The 18,827-nt window shown below is 37.7% G+C and overlaps 1 protein-coding gene across 1 annotated transcript in view; it reads left to right on the forward strand.

Annotated features, from left to right (window-relative positions):
* USP24 (ubiquitin specific peptidase 24) overlaps positions 1-18,827 on the forward strand; it is a 49,721-nt gene that overhangs the window by 14,277 nt on the left and 16,617 nt on the right. The window contains exons 16-46 of the mRNA XM_029959746.1: positions 45-152; positions 780-929; positions 1,642-1,773; positions 2,290-2,401; positions 2,687-2,763; positions 3,608-3,748; positions 3,890-3,943; positions 4,132-4,247; positions 4,905-4,971; positions 5,135-5,245; positions 5,651-5,749; positions 5,829-5,999; positions 6,624-6,709; positions 6,856-6,949; positions 7,210-7,365; positions 9,700-9,797; positions 10,571-10,666; positions 10,822-11,050; positions 11,808-11,967; positions 12,240-12,395; positions 12,921-12,991; positions 13,761-13,921; positions 14,268-14,329; positions 14,673-14,864; positions 15,080-15,197; positions 16,211-16,355; positions 17,079-17,198; positions 17,426-17,551; positions 17,762-17,860; positions 18,073-18,155; positions 18,384-18,525. Of these exons, the coding sequence (XP_029815606.1) occupies positions 45-152; positions 780-929; positions 1,642-1,773; positions 2,290-2,401; positions 2,687-2,763; positions 3,608-3,748; positions 3,890-3,943; positions 4,132-4,247; positions 4,905-4,971; positions 5,135-5,245; positions 5,651-5,749; positions 5,829-5,999; positions 6,624-6,709; positions 6,856-6,949; positions 7,210-7,365; positions 9,700-9,797; positions 10,571-10,666; positions 10,822-11,050; positions 11,808-11,967; positions 12,240-12,395; positions 12,921-12,991; positions 13,761-13,921; positions 14,268-14,329; positions 14,673-14,864; positions 15,080-15,197; positions 16,211-16,355; positions 17,079-17,198; positions 17,426-17,551; positions 17,762-17,860; positions 18,073-18,155; positions 18,384-18,525 (3,732 nt within the window). The remainder of the gene's footprint in view (positions 1-44; positions 153-779; positions 930-1,641; positions 1,774-2,289; positions 2,402-2,686; positions 2,764-3,607; positions 3,749-3,889; positions 3,944-4,131; positions 4,248-4,904; positions 4,972-5,134; positions 5,246-5,650; positions 5,750-5,828; positions 6,000-6,623; positions 6,710-6,855; positions 6,950-7,209; positions 7,366-9,699; positions 9,798-10,570; positions 10,667-10,821; positions 11,051-11,807; positions 11,968-12,239; positions 12,396-12,920; positions 12,992-13,760; positions 13,922-14,267; positions 14,330-14,672; positions 14,865-15,079; positions 15,198-16,210; positions 16,356-17,078; positions 17,199-17,425; positions 17,552-17,761; positions 17,861-18,072; positions 18,156-18,383; positions 18,526-18,827) is intronic.

Raw genomic sequence — 18,827 nt, forward strand, 5'->3', positions numbered from 1 at the left:
GCATGTACCACATGTGTAACTGTTTTTACCTTTCCTACTACTAGTCATCCCAGCACAATAATCCTCAGTTTGTGTGGGTGGTGCCAGCATTACGTCAGCTCCATGAAATCACGCGTTCATTTATTAAGCAAACGTACCAAAAACAAGACAAGGTAAGGATATATACTGAGATGATTTTTAAAGCCCTGTGTATGTCTGTTTGGCTCTGTTTCTGTAAAACATAGAAGTTCGAATTTAGAATAAAAAATTAGCTAATAAATACTTTGACAAGTAGTTTAATGAGGTAGCATAAACAAACTGTTCAGTTAGAGGTGCTGTGTTGTGTGCTGTCCATTTGTGTGTGGATATGTGTATATAAATCTGTTTGCTGTGGCAGGACTAATTTATTTCATTCTCAGCTTTTTGTAGAATAATTAATAGGCATGTTTCTGTTAAGAAATGAACAATGGCTAATGTTTAGACCAGCTGCTTTGTAATTGAATTGACATTGACTCTTGGAAAACAGACTAAAGTACCAATGAGTCACATGGGTTGTAGAGTGACTGAGTGGAGGTGTTGGACTTCGTCTGCAATCTGCAGCATGTGGATTTCTGCACATGCTGAAAACACCAACATCAGGGGGTGTAAGTGCTTGGAAGGGGTACAGCTGACTCTGATGGGGCAACATTCCTCCTTTTGATTAGAGGTGTGTGTCTGTTTAAGAGCAAATTGCTGTGTGCATGTACTGTTTATGTATTTTTTTAAAAACCTCTTTTTTTTTTTAATTTTTTATTGCCAAGAGCATTATTCAAGATTTAAAGAAAAACTTTGAAATTGTGAAGTTGGTGACAGGAAGCTTAATATCATGTCACCGTTTGGCTGCATCTGTGGCAGGTCCAGGAGGGCTTGTTGGAGCAACACTGGTGGATGGCCGATACACCTACCGGGAGGTACTGAACCCTGCATTTCTTATTGTCTTAGGTTTTTGGCACCATGATGTGGTGTATCACTGACCAAGTAGCATAAGATTGGGGTCGTTTCATTTTTGGAGTTTGCTGATGAATAACTACACTCGTTTTTATTTATAGTTCTGATACTCTTCTGTTAAGGCTTGTTATTATATTATGGAGTAAGGGTGTCCAAACATCACAGTCTAAAAGTTCCTTAGCAAAGTCTTTTAAGTGGTTGAGACCTGGATCTCCCCTTGCCCAGGATGTCCTGTCTCCAAGCTTATGCAGCTTCAGCTTCTCCATCAGCATCACTTCAACCACTCCAGTAGAGGCAATATCTTTGAATTTGGTGTGAAGTTCTTGCTACCTGAAACAGATTTGGTAGTTAGGACATGGAAGCCATACATACATTTAATGAGTGTTAAATAATATCAGTATCAGGAAAGTAATAGCAAATCCAATGAGACTTCAATGTTGCTTTTATAGGAAGGTAATCAGAAGTAGTAATGTTAAAAATAGTATAAAATAGAAGATTGTATAATATGGAATAGAATACCACACAGAAACAATTTCTATTTTCCAGCCTTGCAAAGCGAACTGTTGTTTGACAACTATATTTGAAAAAAAAAAAAAAAAGAAAAAAATGAATGCTCTAAGTTCTTGTTTCAGAAAGAAAAGTCTTCAGCTTGAGTTTTTGTTTCCTCTTTCTCAGTATTTGGAGGCACATCTAAAATTTTTGGCATTTTTTCTGCAAGAAGCCACCCTTTATTTGGGCTGGAATCGTGCCAGGGAGATCTGGGAATGCCTTGTAACTGGCCAGGATGTTTGTGAGTTGGATCGAGAGGTAAGAAAAACTTGAAAAGTTTGTTTCTGTGGTTGCAGAAGGAATCTGAATGAATCATAAATAGCAAATGTGTTTGTCGAGACATGTGAAACATGAGTGGCAAACACAAACTAGCAGTGCATTTTATGCTTTGTGTGGGCAAGTGCAGCCACTGTTAGGTGTTCACTTACAACTAGGATGCTCTTTTATCATGAAATTTGACTGGAGGAGGGACGTTGGCCAGAATACTAGTTGCAGGTGTACAGATGTTGGTTTGAAAAGGCTTATGTGCAGGTTTGTGCAGTCGTAAGAGACATTCAGCATTTTTTGGGTGAAAGATGACTGTGAAGTACCCTAATGCTGCAAGACAGCCTCTGTAATGTGTGAGGTACCAGGAGATGAGATTTTGAACATCTTATTGTAGATAAAACTTCTGTAGGATGATGAGTTACTGTGATATCTGACATCGTTTGCTATATAAAACTAAAATATTTGACATGACAGTAGGGTAAAAATACGTCTGCCTTTCATTCACAGATGTGCTTTGAGTGGTTTACGAAAGGACAGCATGATCTGGAGAGTGATGTACAGCAACAGCTCTTCAAAGAGAAGATTCTTAAACTGGAATCATACGAAATTACTATGAATGGTAAGAAAATGGCTTTCGTCAACAGAATCACAAAATATTCTGAGTTGATAGGGACCTACAGATTAGTTTTGAGATATATACCAGAAATTTGCTTCCTGAGCCTTCAATTTAAACACCTAACTAGTTCTATAAATCAATATAATAGAGGGGTCTTTTTCTGTAATTTTCAGGTTTAGCACTTGTAGAGGGAAAAGTTCATCTCTGGTATTTATTTTAATTTTTTTAAAAAAGTATAGAAGCTAAGCCTGACCTGAATAAAAATATGCACCTCTTTTTCACTTTCAGGTTTTAGTTTATTTAAGACTTTCTTTGAAAATGTGAACCTTTGTGACCATCGACTGAAGAGGCAAGGAACTCAGCTGGTGAGTGTTCTGGCGAGTTTGTTCTTGTGTACAACCTGTGGCCTCTTGTGGATGGGAGATGGTGAGACAAGGATTGTTGAGCAGCTGTTTGACATGGTCATGTTTGTATTAATATGTAGATTGTCCTGGCATTAACATTGTTAAATTCTGAAACTGAAACTTGACAGTTAATTTCAAGAGTTAAAATTCAGCAATTGGTAGCTGGAAGCTGGTTTGTAGCTTTTAAAACTTTGCAGGAGGAATGAGTTAACTACTTTTTTATAATAATCCTCAATCCTAGTGTGTGTGTTTTTTGCTTCTCCCTAGGATGGAAATACTCTTTTTTGAAATTATTTTTTATTTTTCTTCTTTGCATAAGAGTTAGGCTTACCATATTCAAATTCTAAGCTACTATAATTTTTAACTCTGATCCTTCAATGTCTTTGTTAAATTAATGGTTATATGTTAAGTAGTTTTCCGTAGGCATTTTAGATCTTTATCACAGAGAACTTACTTCAAGTGCAGAATTTTTTACCAAGTATCATAGCAGATTTTGTGATGGTTTATTGTGTGGTTAGTTACTGTGTTGACTTTTTTGAAACAAATTCCATTCTAGATTGAATTTCTCCATGCCTTTAAACTTTTTAATTTTTCAATTGTTTGACTGAGATTGTATAAGTATACAAATGTGCAGCTGTTGATTTCACTTTGCACTGTGCCAAAGTTTGGCAGCATGTTGGAAAAGAAAATTGTTTCAGTCAAAAGATGCTTTTCCAGCAGATAGAAGACTGTTTTGTCCCTGTGATGCAACTCACTATTGTGTAAGAAATCCAGTCATGCTTTACTGTTGTTCTTTTTTGTGTAGAGTGTAGAAAAACTGGAATTAATAGGAATGGATTTCATTTGGAAGATTGCAATGGAGTCACCTGATGAAGAAATTGCCAATGAAGCTATTCAATTGATAATAAATTACAGCTATATTAATCTAACTCCTAGACTGAAAAAGGTAGGCATATATGTGTACATGAAAGTGCTTTGACATTCATAGAGCCTTGATATTCTGCATTTTCAAATGTGTAATTTTTAGGGTTCTGTCAGTTTATGATTCTGCTTTAAGATCTAACTAATTTGTACATTTTATCTTTAGGATTCAGTATCACTGCACAAGAAATTCATTGCTGATTGCTACACACGATTAGAGGTAAAGGACAAATTTTAATTGTTCTTGTACCTATATCTTTTTGGTTTTGTATCTTGGAATAAGAATAGTTGTCCATGATAATTCCATTTAAAGAAAAAATTTCTTTCCACAAATATTTTTTTGTCCTCTTAGTTTTCCAGGACATACTGATTGTCCATGTAAAGCAGCACTTGTACTTTGTGTTGTAGGCAGCCAGCTCTGCACTTGGTGGTCCAACATTAACACATGCTGTGACAAGAGCTACAAAAATGCTTACAGCAACTGCTATGCCTACGGTGGCAACCTCAGTTCAGTCTCCTTACAGGTAGGCCTATCTCTCCAGGAATAAATATGACAGGAGACATTTGCTCCCATCTGCTACCCACATAATTTTTGAGTGCTAATAAAGTTCTTAATAGTTGGTAGTTGTATATTCTGGTGGTTTTTCAGTTGAATATTCCAATTACAATGCAATTTGAGTTTCAGGTTGAAAAACCTGTGTTTAAAAAGGCCAAGAAACAAATTAAACCAAAACCAGTCAGAAAAAAAAAAAAAAAAAAAAAAACAACCAGCACCCTGCCTCCAGTCCCCCAAAACCAACCAACCAAAAAAAAACCCACAGGCTGTTACCAGCCTATTAGTCACATAATATTTCTGGGGCAGTTGGTTTGGTTTGGGTTCTTTTTAAATGAGAAGAGAAAAAGGATGGTTTTTCAACCTCTAGTTAAACTTTAGGCATACCTAGATATGTGTGTATTTTAAATATATGAGCACAGGGTGGGTCCTTTAGAAACATGAAGCTGGAAACATCTCAAGCAGTATAATATAAGTTTCTTGGCCTGTTTTCCTAGGTAATTTCTACTGAATTAACTCCATGTTTAAGGAGTTATGTTTTAAAACAGCCAATTCATGGTAGTTACCCGTGGGCATTGAAAATTAATTTCTGAAACAAGTTACTCTTGTTTTCACTGTTTCTCTTTAGGTCAACTAAACTTGTAATAATTGAAAGACTGCTGCTGTTGGCAGAGCGTTACGTGATAACAATAGAGGTAAGATGTGTAATTTCTTACTAGGCAGGGCTAAGAACACAACTTTCAGTATTATTAAAAACAATAAAAGTTATTTAAACATGTTCAACCCTAGATACCTACTATCACAGAAATATCTTTGTTTTCAAGGGTGGCATTTACTGTGATCCTTCTCTTCCTGTAGGACCTTTACTCAGTTCCCCGAACTATTCTACCTCATGGTGCCTCTTTCCATGGACATCTTTTAACACTTAATGTTACATACGAGTCTACCAAAGATACCTTTACCATAGAGGTGGGTGTGCACAGGGTATGTGTGTTGATCATGTAGCTACTCTTGTAGGCTGTTGATCATGTAGCTACTCATGGGGGTTTTTATGCCTGAACTGAACAGAGAAGGATGGTTACAAGGACTCCAGACTTGAAAACTCTACTTGAAAATGTTAAAAGTCTGTATATGGAAGTGTCTGTAGACTAAATGTATTTTGATCATCATTCTGGAATGGGAAAAATAAGTTGTTGGCTTAGTGTGGGTGTTGGAGCATTTCTCTGCTGTCCTACCCTGTCGTTCTCTTATAGACAATACCTTTACCACCCTATGCAGAGGACCAGGAAGACTTAAATGGAAGATTTGTGTTTTATTCTCTTGGCATTTACTGCTTGAACAGACTTACTGATCCAGTGTTGTTTAATTTTACAGGCTCATAGCAATGAAACTGTAGGGAGCGTCAGGTGGAAGATAGCAAAGATGCTGAATTCACCTGTGGATAATATACAGATATTTGCCAATGACAGCCTGGTATGTTAACTATAAAGAATTCCCATTCTTTATGAAATTGAGTCTTTTCCAGAACTAAATGGTAAATATTTTCTTGCAGTTAACAGTAAACAAAGATCAGAAACTACTCCACCAGCTGGGCTTCTCTGATGAACAAATCCTTACAGTAAAAACATCAGGAAGTGGGACTCCATCAGGGAGCTCTGCAGATTCCTCAACCAGTTCCAGCAACAGCAGTAGTGTGTTTAGTTCATCATATGCAATGGAACAGGTACAGCCTGAAGCCTTCCCTCAGATTGTGCCTGAAGGGGGAAATAATTGGGGAGACTGTAGGAGTTCCAGTAAGATGAGACAGAAACCGTTCACATCAGCTGAGTATCCAGTCTTTAGTAATCTGGTTTTGCTTTCAAACTGCAATTGAAACAAATCATCTAAATACACAATTGCCCTTATGCATGCAAACTTTATAATCTGTCACCTATTGTAGCTTGTTTGGTGTTTATTCATCTCTGCAGGGTCTTTTAAATAAACAAAACCCATCCAATTTAATTTTGAGATTGGGTATCTCTACCCTTGACAAATACACAGATTTTCAGTATTCATAAAGCCACAGTATGAAAATAAACTAAGAAGCATCAACCAGCATGTTGAGACCACTCCTGGTCTGCTTTTATTTTGTTTGTCAACCCTAACTAACAGTTGATTTCAAAACTTGATTGTTAAAAGAAAAATGAGGTAATATAAAAATTCAAATGTTTTCTCAGCCTAGACAGTAGCTGGGATTTCTGTGGGGCAGATTGGCATATGGATCATTTGCTTCAGTGAAGAACTCTCTTAAATTTACTTGCAAGAGAAAGGGGAGAAAAAGACCTTTTTATTTCTGCTTAATTCTCAGGAGAAATCCCTACCTGGAGTAGTCATGGCTCTCGTGTGTAATGTGTTCGATATGCTTTACCAGCTTGCCAATCTAGAGGAGCCAAGGTAAGCAAATTAAATGGTTACTAAATATTGAAAAATTGCTCACACTGCACAGTTTGAAGAGCTTACTTTGCAGTGTGCAGGCATCCACCAGGCCACAGCGTGGCTGAGCTCCTGTTTTGTGCAAGTAACTTCTGATAACTTTTCAGGATAACACTGCGAGTGAGGAAACTTCTGCTCTTGATTCCCACTGACCCAGCTATTCAGGAGGCTCTTGATCAGCTTGATTCCCTGGGAAGGAAGGTATGGATTAAACAATAACTAATCTTGGTGAGCTTCACAAAATGGGTTTTACTGCCAGGTATCTTAAATTCCCTGTCAGATTATAATACACAAAGGGTTTGAAACTCTACTGCAAAATAATGCTCATGTTAAGGATTATTGACTTATTTCCAAGCAGACAGAGGTGAGAGGGTTATTATAGGGATTATAGGAAATGTATTGCCAATTACAGCAAAACACAGGAGTCTCAAAATATTTCTTCTGTGGCTTTTTCCCCCTAGAAAACACTGCTGTCAGAATCCAGTTCTCAGTCCTCAAAATCACCATCCTTGTCTTCAAAACACCAACATCAGCCCAGTGCTAGTTCAATACTAGAAAGTCTTTTCAGATCTTTTGCTCCAGGCATGTCCACCTTCAGAGTGCTCTACAATTTGGAGGTAAGAAAACAAATTTGTTTCTTTCTACTTGTGATTCTGAGCACTGAAATTTAAGTATTTCTAAGTTTCTTGGGCAGGAGTCCACTGTGATGGGGTCATTATACAAAATGCAAAATGCCATAGTCTGCTTTTATGTATGTGATAAATTCTACACAGAATGAAAGGGCTAAAAAGTTCCCCTTTAGAGACTTTGCTAAGAAACCAGGCCCCTCTTTCTGTGATTTGCAAGGTGGAAGGAGCATTCTGAAGTGGAAAGGAACAAAGAAATAACAAAATCATTACTGTTTTTGTAAAATTCCTGCTTGAATTTCCAGAACTCTGAATATCTGATTTTTAGTGTGTGTGTATATATGTGTATGTATATATATAACTTGTCCCTGAAACAACAACTCCTGTTAATTTTTAAGTTTGATTGGTTTTACTGGTTTTGCTTGATTCAATTTGTAAGAAAAATGATGCTAATTTCAGTGCTGGATAAGTCTGCCATATTCTAAGGAGAAGCTAAGGAGGAGTATTTTTACTGGGAAGAAATATCACTATCCAAATGCTCAGGGCTTTTACTGAGAAGCCTCTGGCCTGTTTTAGCTGTGTATGTAGAGTGAGTGGAATACATACAACTTTATTACCCCTAAGCATTTTCCTAAATTCTTTAACCAAAAACCTGGATTGGACCCAGTAAAAACCTCTCTCCAAATGTTTAGATCGTGGATTTTAAAGGGGGTAGGAGTTTAGCTGTTGTCATTGTTAAGACACCATACTCTGCATGCTAAGAGCTGGACAGTCTCTAGTTCTACTCACAGGTCCCACTGTTTATGAGGGCCCATTACAAATCTGGTTTGAGCAACTTGAGGTTGGAGGATCAATTGCCAGCTGCTTCCAAAACAGTAGACAAAATTATTCTCTTGCCTTCCCAGGGTGTGCCAAGATTACTGTAGGAATTTCCTTGTAGTTGCTTTCCTTTAGGTTTCCACAGTCTAATATTAGCTCTTCATCTTCCTACACTGTCATCACACCCCTGTGTTAGAATTCCCCCTTTTCTGTACAACTGGAATGAAAGATATTTGATTATGTCTTTGAAATATGTTGACAAGTTCTACAACTCAAAGCAAATGGTTTAACATATCACATCAAGGGTGTCTGGTTGAACTGGCAGATTATATTGCAGTATGAAGACACAGTTATCTGCTGCTTCTGAGCCAGAGAAAATAATAAAAGCAAGTAATAAATTACTTGCTTTTCTGGCAAGGGATGAGAAGCAGTAAATTGGATTAGATGTGTAGATTATATGAGTCGGCTTGTTCCTCAAGTCCAGTCAAGCCAATTGGAAGATGGCTTTCTGTCAAGAGAAGGATAATGAGCTTTTTTACCCTCTCAGCCGGTGATCTGTTGAAAATATGGTAGCCAGTCTGAACTACTTTCTGAAAAAATGTGCACAGGAAATTTGCAGAACATATGAAAGAGATGAAAATTGAATATTGCAGATGTTCAGGGTTATATCATGTAATGTTGTGATAAGATTTCATGGCTGGAACTCTTAAACTGTGCTTCTGACCTGTGAACCTGGAAAAGATGTGTTTTGTTTGCCCACGTGCAGCACTGTTGACTGTACATGTCAAAGAGTCTTTTAAAGAAAGTAAATAACTTCTGGGGAGTGTCTGGGATTTTTGGGAGGAGCTAGAGGGTTTGGGGAGTTTTGAGTTTTTTTTGGTTTTTTCTTTATGTAAAATGAAGTGAAATTGATTATAAATGCACATGAGATCTGACCCACAAACCTCCTGAGACCACAAACTTCCTTTATGGCTACGCTTCTGAGCATCATTGCACTCTATGAAGTTTAGTACTGATTTAAAACAGGAGGTTTTGTTCATAAGGCCTCTTGAATTACCTGAGCCATCTTTTATAAAAGAGCCACCTGAATAATAGCAATACAATTATGTTTTAAAAGGCATGAATCAATAAGTAAGCCATCTGTAGGGTGTTTATGGGATACTGTCAATTGAAAACCTAGAAACAGGAAGAATTTAGGCTTTTAAGGAGCACCAAGTGAACCAGAAAAGAATATTCCATGTGCTAGAGTACATACTTTGTCCTTTCCCCTAACAATAAACTGTAATGAGAACAAAATGCTCTTTGATATAGAATAAATATCTATAATGGCCATAGTTATCCTGAATATTTTAATGATTTCTCTTTACTGACTGCAGCTTCACGTAAGTGTATTGTTAATTGCTTCATTTGTGCTGGATTTTTTTCTGTAATACTTTTAACCTTCAGCACATGAGAACACTAGGAGTGGTGGTGGTGTACATGTGCTTATTTATTCATTTATTGTAGGTTCTGAGCTCCAAGCTGATGCCAACTGCAGATGATGAAATGGCAAGAAACTGCGCCAAGTCTTTCTGTGAAAACTTCCTCAGAGCAGGAGGTTTGAGGTTAGATTTCAAAACCTTCACTCAATTTATAATGCTTCACTTAGTTAGCAATTCTGTGTGGTTTCTGACTTCCACACTAGCACACTAATACACCTATCAGCTTCTTTTTCAGAGAAAAAAATCCACCCAAGGCTGTTTCTTTTTCATTATCCAGTGTCTGAAAAGCTGCTGTAGCTATTATAGTAATGTCACAGAATACATGTTAAACCTCAAAATCAAGATAGGCACAAATAAGCTTGTGAAGTGCAGCTTCACCAATAGTTGTTGATATTTGGATAGTTTAGTGACATTTAAGTGTTTCAGTTCAAATTTGCAGGCATGTCCATTACACTGTCCTGTGTAGATACCAGTGGACATTTTAAGCAGTCAAAGCAGAGAACATGCAGTGGGAACCAAATGAAATTTGGAATTACAGTCTCCAAAATTCATACCCTTCAGATAAGAGATGAGGCACAGTGTGAGTGTTTGGAAGACCTGACACTACTTATTGTGTGTGAGTTGTCAAGTGTACGTTGATCTTAGTAATTCTACCCACCACTCTCCTCTGACCCATAGATCCTGAAGCATTTTCCAGCAGGAGCAGAAAGCTTTCATCTCTAGATACAGGAGGGGAAAATTAAGATGTTGGTCATCCAAAGATGCCAGTTTGTCAGTTTGAACTGCTACTCAGCTGACTGAATGGGTGGAGGGAAGGACAGAGATAAATTAATTGCAGCTCTCTCCTAATGTAAAACATTTGCAAATGGAGTCTGTCTTATTGATTTGTTTTTAAGTTTGGTGGTGAATGTGATGCAGAGAGATTCCATCCCATCAGAGGTAGACTATGAAACAAGACAAGGAGTCTATTCCATCTGCCTGCAACTTGCAAGGTATGTAATTGCCTTTCATTAGAGAAAGTGCTGCTTTCTTGGCTTTTAGCATGCAGCATGTAATATTTAAGATTAATTGGTACTTTGAGTTCTGTTTCATTCACTTGCTGTGAGCATTCAAAAATAAGCCCAAGGTTTTTGCTCTTTGAATGTAGGTTCTTGCTGGTTGGTCAGACAATGCCTACCTTACTGGATGAGGATTTCATTAAGGATGGGGTAGAAGCATTGTCCTCACGCCCCTTCCGTAATGTCAGCCGACAAGCAAGTAGGCAGATGTCCATCTGTGGAACACCTGAGAAGTCATCCTACCGACAGCTCTCCGTGTCTGATAGATCCTCCATTAGGGTAGAAGAAATCATACCAGCAGCAAGAGTTGCCATACAAGTAAGGAAGTGTTTGATGTTGGTGGTGATGTAGCAGTGTCGTCTCCAGTGACAGCTGTGTAACTTCTGCCTTTTCTACAGGTTCTTGCCCAGGCTCCATTTAAAAATCTCTGAAAATCTTGACCATCAGTCTCTCTTCTGGTCTTGATCTGAATTTTAACATATTCTCATAAATTATTTTGGCAGTAAAAGGGAAGCAGTATCTGAAAAGTGCTTACCAGAAATAGTTCTACACAGAAATCTTACTTGTTGTTTATTTTCAGTAACGCTTAAGTCCAAGATCTTATCCCTGGTAATTTTCCATGAATAAAAAGGACAAAGTTCCTGCTTGAACTTGTGGTTCCTAGTCCATGATGCTTTGAATTAAAAAGATTTGGATAAGTTTTTTGTTTTAAATAGCTCACTAAAAATTAAAATGGCTTGATGGTACCCTAGGTAAAAAGGAAATTTTTATGTTCAATACCTTAAGAAAATGTTATTTGAAAACCCAGTGAAAAGTTGAGTCCAGTTGAAAGAAACTTCACAGTTAACATGAGTGTGGTGTGTTAGGTTCTTGGGCAGTGCTTCCCAAATGGGAAGGAGCAATACTAATCACTCTTTGGGAATAAAAAGTATCCTTGAGCCTGCGTGGAGAAGACAGAGGAAAACAAATTCAAATGTCAACTTGACATAATCCAGAAGATACATTCCTCTTATCCCTGTGGTTAACAAAGGCTGTTGAATATCACAGAAGTAACTGCTGTTTCTCTTTGTTTCAGACTATGGAGGTGAATGATTTCACTTCCACAGTGGCTTGCTTCATGCGCCTCTCTTGGGCTGCTGCTGCAGGACGCCTCGACCTCGTGGGAAGCAGTCAGCCAATAAAAGAGAGCAACACCCTGTTTCCTGCTGGGATTCGAAACAGACTTAGCAGCTCAGGTAGGTTAACTGTGTCTCTAAAGCAATCTAAAGGAAGCATTTGGTTTAATCTTAATTGAACACACTGGAAGCTTGAAACCGAATTCATTGGATGGTCATTTGATGATTCTCTTGGGTCCCTTCCAACTCAAGATATTGTATCACTGAATTATACAAGTCTGATCAAAATGTTGTACATTCATGTTGCATTTGGAGAAGGTTTTTAGATTGCAGAGAACTGACCAAAAGCTGAAAACACCTGAAAAAATGCACTTGTTCATTTCTTAATGCAGGAAGTAACTGCAGTTCCGGAAGCGAAGGGGAGCCAACTGCACTGCACGCTGGGATCTGTGTGAGGCAGCAGTCTGTGTCCACCAAAGATGCTCTGATTGCTGGAGAGGCCTTGTCTCTCTTGGTAACCTGCCTTCAGCTACGCAGTCAGCAGCTAGGTATGAAATAGAATTGGATTATTTGCTGTTTGGAATGTAGGTCAGGTGGGGGAAGGCTTTTGGGCAAGTAGAAGTCAAGTAAAAAAAATTATTAGAAATCTGTAACTTCGTTAGCTGAGACAGCTCAAGTTAAAAATGCAACATTTCATTAAAAAGTACAGGGATTTTTTGAAACTGGGCATGTTGTTCTGTGCCTTGGTGAAATGTTTTGGGAAAGCTGACTGCCTGCCAGTATATAAACATTTGCACTGGCTTTGAAGTATATAATTCTATAAGTGCTGCTGTTTGCATAGATAGTGTCTAGTGCTTGAGTCTTTGTGTACAGGAAGTGTAAACACTGGTGGTGGAGGAAAACGCTGTTGTATAGTTGTGGCAGTCAGTGGTGAGGGAAGGAGATGGGGAAATATGCAAATAGCCATTACCGCTTTTCAGTGTCTGGGTCCTATGGTATTTTAATGCAAGATTGTAGCTGATTATTTTAAAATATTACTTTTAATAAGACAACCTGGTACTCTTCTCTTCTAGGATCTTTTTACAACTTGCCTTGTGTTGCTGATTTCATCATTGATATACTTCTTGGATCACCAAGTGCTGAGGTGAGAGTCTTTCTCTGAAAACTTTTTACATGTTACTTCTGAAATGTGTGTGCTCTCATAATTTCATATGGTCTGAACATAAAAATGTTCATTACAAACATTCCCACAGTTATGTGTTTGAATGAATCACCTTTGTATAATTGTTATTAATTGCAGTATCTAGTGCTGTGTTGATAAAAAATGCATTGTATTACAATGTTGATATGATAGAAAATGCAAGGTATTACATTCTTAAAGCTTGTTGCATTCATGAGGTGCACAGAGCTATGGTGTGGATAGTCTAAAGAAAATATTCTCCTTTTGGTGAGACAAGTTCTGTAGAACTAGTACCTTAGGGAAAGTTTCAAGTAACTTTAATCTCAAAAGATTTGGGTATGATTTAATGAACTCTTCTGAGCTTTTGAAAAATTATTCCAAGTGTTAGAGCCCTCCTAAAATTCATTCTTTCTGATTTAAGATTATTCTGGTTATTTTAAAATCTAGAGATTTGCATGCTTACTTCATTTCATTATATGTCATCTATTTCACGTGAAAGTCATTGCATCTTTCCTCCTTATCTGAATTTATAATTTGTGTTTAATAAAGCATGAGAGCTTTTTACTCAGAGACGAACATGGATTGCCAAATCCCTGTAAATGGAGAAACCCTAGCTAGTGGGTGCAGAACTGATAGTGTGGTTTACACAACGTTTTCAATGTCTATTTTTTTCCTGTTTGATTTCTAACAAAACAGAAGTGTAATTTTTTGTTTGACAATGACACTGTTTCAGATTCGTCGTGTTGCCTGTGACCAGTTGTACACCCTTAGTCAGACAGACACATCAGCTCACCCAGATGTGCAAAAGCCAAACCAGTTTCTCCTAAATGTTGTTCTTGGAGCCCAGCTGCCTCTTTGGTCACCAACCAGCATCATGAGAGGAATCAACCAGAGGTAAGTCAGATGTGTGTTTTTTGAGGAAGCAAAACTATCACAAGTAGCTCTGTGGAAGCTCTGAGGCACAAGGGATTAGGACTTTGCAAGTGTTGAAAGTAGACATCCCTGCAATTTCTAGAGGAGTAACTGAGAAGTTAAAACATGTTGGTGTTTTATTGTTGTCTGATAACTAACTAAAATTGTTATGAGTTGAGGGAAGAAATTGGGATTAAATGTTATTCATAACATTCAGAAGTATCTATTTTAGGTTAGATGGACAGAGCACACAAGCCTTAAAGACCACTGCTTAGAGAAAAGTTTATGATTTCAAATTAATCCTTCTTTCTATTTGTACCTTTTTCAGACTTTTGTCCCAGTGTACAGAATATTTTGACCTGAGGTGTCAGTTACTGGATGACCTGACATGTACGTATGTACAGACATCTGTCATTCTGATTGTGGCTTCCAAACCTGCCTTCCTTCTGTAGGCAGGATGTAGAATTGCCTTCACAGAGGGGTTACTACTCCATGGACTTGGTGCAACCTGCCAGTGGTCCCGTGTTAATGCCTGGTGGGGTCTGTTCTTGACATTGGATTTCAGCAGTAGCTCACTCCTTTTGGAAAGTGAACCAAGTTCCTTGGTAGAAGGTTTACTTTGTACACACTGGGGGCAAAACCAGACCAGTACCAGACTGTTTGAAATTCTTTGTATTTATATTCTGCATTTCCAGAGCTGCTAATGTTTTTGGGTTTTCTTCTTCTCTTGCAGCATCAGAAATGGAACAGCTAAAGATAAGCCCAGCTGCCATGTTAGAAGATGAGATCACCTGGCTAGACAATTTTGAACCCAACCGCACAGCCGAGTGTGAGACCAGTGAAGCTGATAACATCCTCTTAGCAGGACACCTGAGGCTCATCAAGACTCTCCTTTCACTTTGTGGGGCAGAGAAGGAAATGGTTGGTAAGTATTCCTATTTACTCTAAATTTACTAGACTGATGTGAATTCTGCATAGCACTGATAGATGATCAGTAGACAGTACATGTGAAGACATTATAATACATCACCACAAGTGATACAGAGCTATAAGGAGTAATTTTGGTAGTACTTTTGACATTTGATAAAATGTTTTTGTTGGTAAGTGTTTTAACAGTAGATGTGGATTGCTATGTTACAGGTTCATCTTTGATTAAGCCATTGTTGGATGATTTTCTCTTCCGAGCATCCAGAATTATTCTGAATAGCCATTCCCCAGCAGGCAGCGCTGCAATCAGTCAGCAAGACTTCCATCCAAAGTAAAAATTTATTTTTTTTTTATATTGGGTTTTGTCCTAGATCTCAGAAGTTCCACTATTTTCTTTTTCCCTTCTCTCTACTAATTTGTAAAAAAACTAACACCAAGCAAGACTCCTTTCACCTGAGATAGCTGATAACAGAATATATCAACTGGAAAAAAGAGTGGGATTTCTCCTTCCTAACACAGCTCCTTCTGTTGTGGCCATGCAGTATCTGAAGGGGTGGGTAACTTAGCTCCTGTGGAGTTTTGAGCTGCTGCAGATGGTTTGCTTACTTCACACTGAGTAGTTGGTGTTAGAGTTGGATCAGGCATATCCTCACTGCCTCACCCAAAAGAAGGTTCCAGTGGAGCATTTAGCAACCCCTGAACTGAATGGAAGTTGATATAGCTTAGTGTTTTGCTCCAGCTTTGCTCCATTGCAGTTCATCTCAAGCATGCTCTTTTGTTTGCTTTAACTAAATAAAGCCTTTTCTCTGGCCTTTCGAAGAAAAGGCTACTGTGTTCAGTGATCCACTGAAAAGAGCTCGATGGAAGTGTTTTGTACTGGTCTAGCTCAGCTTGGGTCTTAAGGTCATCTCTTGTAGCAAGGAAGTTATCTGGTTTAGCTCTTTCAAAACTTCTTTCCCTGCAAATAAGTCATTATGTCTCCATCAGTGTTACATGATAGAGAGTATCTGTCTGTTTGTCATCAGACATGCCACCAATTCTGTGTCTTTCTCTTAGGGCACCTTTTTTTGCTTTGTTACTGAATGTTAACAAGTGTATCCATGTCAGTAAAGGATGCTTGTTTAAAGGAGTGTTCCTATAGCCACTCTTCTGATTCGATTCTTCCCCATTTGCCTTCCCCAAGAAAGAAAAAAATAGCACTCTGTGGTCCCTCAGGAGTGTTTTATTATTTAAAGTGTTCCTTTTGAACATTAATTGTCGCTTGTTCTGAGTAATATGGCTTTCTGGAATTAGAAATAATTGAGTCATCTACCAAATAGATCTCAGAGGTGGTTTTCTTTCCAGGTGCAGTACAGCAGACAGCAGATTGGCTGCTTATGAGGTGCTGGTAATGCTGGCTGATAGCTCACCCTCCAACCTCCAGCTTATTACAAAAGAGCTGCTTTCTATGCACCACCAGTGTGATCCTGCACTTACCAAGGAGTTTGATGTAAGCAAGAAACCTTTTTTTATTTGTATTAGCATGGTTTGGAGTACTGTGCATGATTTACTTTACTGCTCCATTCATAAAATTTCCATGGTCTTCAATTTTAAATGACAGTAAGCAGATAAGAGTAAATGCAGACCATTTTATCTTCCTCAGAAACAAATACACCAGTGTGTCTTTGTCTGTTATTATCTGAATAAGAAAGAAGTATTTCCTAAATATCACAACATTTATTGATTATTACATTTTAGACCATTTTCCACAGTTTTGTGCAATGTGTTAAATATTTAAATGACCAAATATAGCACTCTTGCAATGTTTCAGAATTTATATTCCAGGTTTTCCATTCGATTGTTCTTAACAGCTCATATACAAGAGGGAGGGGTTTTAAACTGAAGGAGAGTGGGCTTAGGTTAGATATTAGAAAGAAATTCTTTCCTGGGAGGGTGGTGAGGCACTGGCACAACTTGTCCAGAGAAGTTGTGGATGCTGCATCCCTGGAAGTGTCCAAGGCCAGGTTGCATGGGGCTTGGAACAACCGGGTCTAGTGGAAGGCGTCTCTGCCCGTGGCAGGGGGTTAGAACCAGATGGTCTTTAAGGTCCCTTCCGACTCAAGCTGTTCTGTGATTCTATGATATAAAAGTGATTATAAAAGCTATTGTATGTTGTTGGAGTTTCATGATTTTTATAACTTACTGGGACAAAAAAATACATTTATCATTCTAGTATCTTCCACCAGTGGATAGTCGCTCCATTTCAGGATTTGTGGGACTGAAGAATGGTGGTGCTACTTGTTACATGAATGCTGTCTTCCAGCAGCTGTATATGCAGCCTGGTCTCCCAGAGGTAATTGGTCCAACATCCAGTAAAGTCCTCTTTTTAGAATTACTCTCATTAGAACTTCAAGTTCATCTTAGCACCATTTGTATATTAATTGTTAAAATAAAAATCAACTGTGTACATATAAATATATATACACAATAAATTATAAGTTGTAGTGTTGTGTGTCATGTCAACTTGCAGTAATAATTTTACCAAGAAATAATTTAATAAGGCTATTTGTTTTCTTCCAGGCCTTGCTTTCCATTGATGATGATACAGACAATCCCGATGACAATGTGTTTTATCAAGTTCAATCTCTTTTTGGTCATTTGATGGAAAGCAAGCTACAGTATTATGTACCTGAGAACTTTTGGAAGGTATTACATCTTTTTTTTCAGAATAAATAGCTTTTCATCTTAAAAAAGTAATCATTTATTCAGGCTTTTCTCATTGCAGACTTTCTAGAGATAAAGTAAGTCCTACTTCAAAAAGTCAAAACATGTAAAAATAACAGATTTCTTTTAAAAAATCACTTTTTAAATGTAGGGAACAACCACCTTTTTTTATGTGTTTATATTTCATGGTAGATTTTCAAGATGTGGAATAAGGAACTTTATGTTAGAGAGCAGCAGGATGCTTATGAGTTCTTCACCAGTCTTATAGATCAAATGGATGAGTACCTCAAGGTAAAAACCTTAGCACTTTCTTACCTGGTTTATATGCATCTCCTTGGTACCTTTTTTTCTCTTTCTTCTTTGTTCTTTAGAGAAGAAGGCAGAGAGCCATTTGGCTTATTTTATAATCTGCATAGTATTCAGAAGTTTAAAATTCCTGTTGATTTCTTGGTCTTCCACCCTGCAGTATATCCAACTGATGTCTAACTTTACATCTCCAACAGAAAATAGGAAGAGACCAAATATTTAAGAATACTTTTCAAGGAATCTTCTCTGATCAGAAGATCTGCAAGGACTGTCCTCACAGGTAATGTTAAATTTGGTGCATTAGTTACCAAGTTATGTGCTCCCATAGCTACTAAAATATGTAGGTCAAAATAGCACTAGAAAAGGTGGACATATGCCCTTGTGAGCATCACAGCTCTGATAGCTGTGGAGCAAATGCAATATTCTTTCCTAAGCATATGTCTTGTTACTGCAGGTTGGGTAGGTTCTACTCTGTCAATGCCTTGACTGTTTTTCTTCTTGAATTTAGGTATGAGCGCGAGGAAGCCTTCATGGCTCTCAACCTTGGTGTGACTTCATGTCAAAGCCTGGAAATATCACTGGATCAGTTTGTTAGAGGAGAAGTTTTGGAAGGAAGCAATGCTTACTACTGTGAAAAGTGCAAAGAAAAGGTATTGATTCTTAATATATGTGAAAGAAGATTCAGCTGTAGTTTGGTATTTTCTTAAGCATTACATGGTCATGCAAGCCACGCTTAGATACTGCTTACTCTTGCTTCATTGAAGACATAATCAAAAGGTTCAGTCTATGAATTTATGTGGTAACTGGTGTTGTAGACTGAACATTAGAGGGATGGCAAAATAGTAAAATATTCTATAAATATAAATATTCTGGAAATATTAAATATTCTATAAATTCTATATAAATATTGTATAAATTAACATATGTAGATGCATTATAGTCATTGTATCGA

This window comes from Manacus vitellinus, unplaced genomic scaffold (assembly GCF_001715985.3).
Source record: "Manacus vitellinus isolate BGI_N305 unplaced genomic scaffold, ASM171598v3 scaffold_21_pilon, whole genome shotgun sequence".
Classification (NCBI taxonomy): Eukaryota; Metazoa; Chordata; class Aves; order Passeriformes; family Pipridae; genus Manacus; species Manacus vitellinus.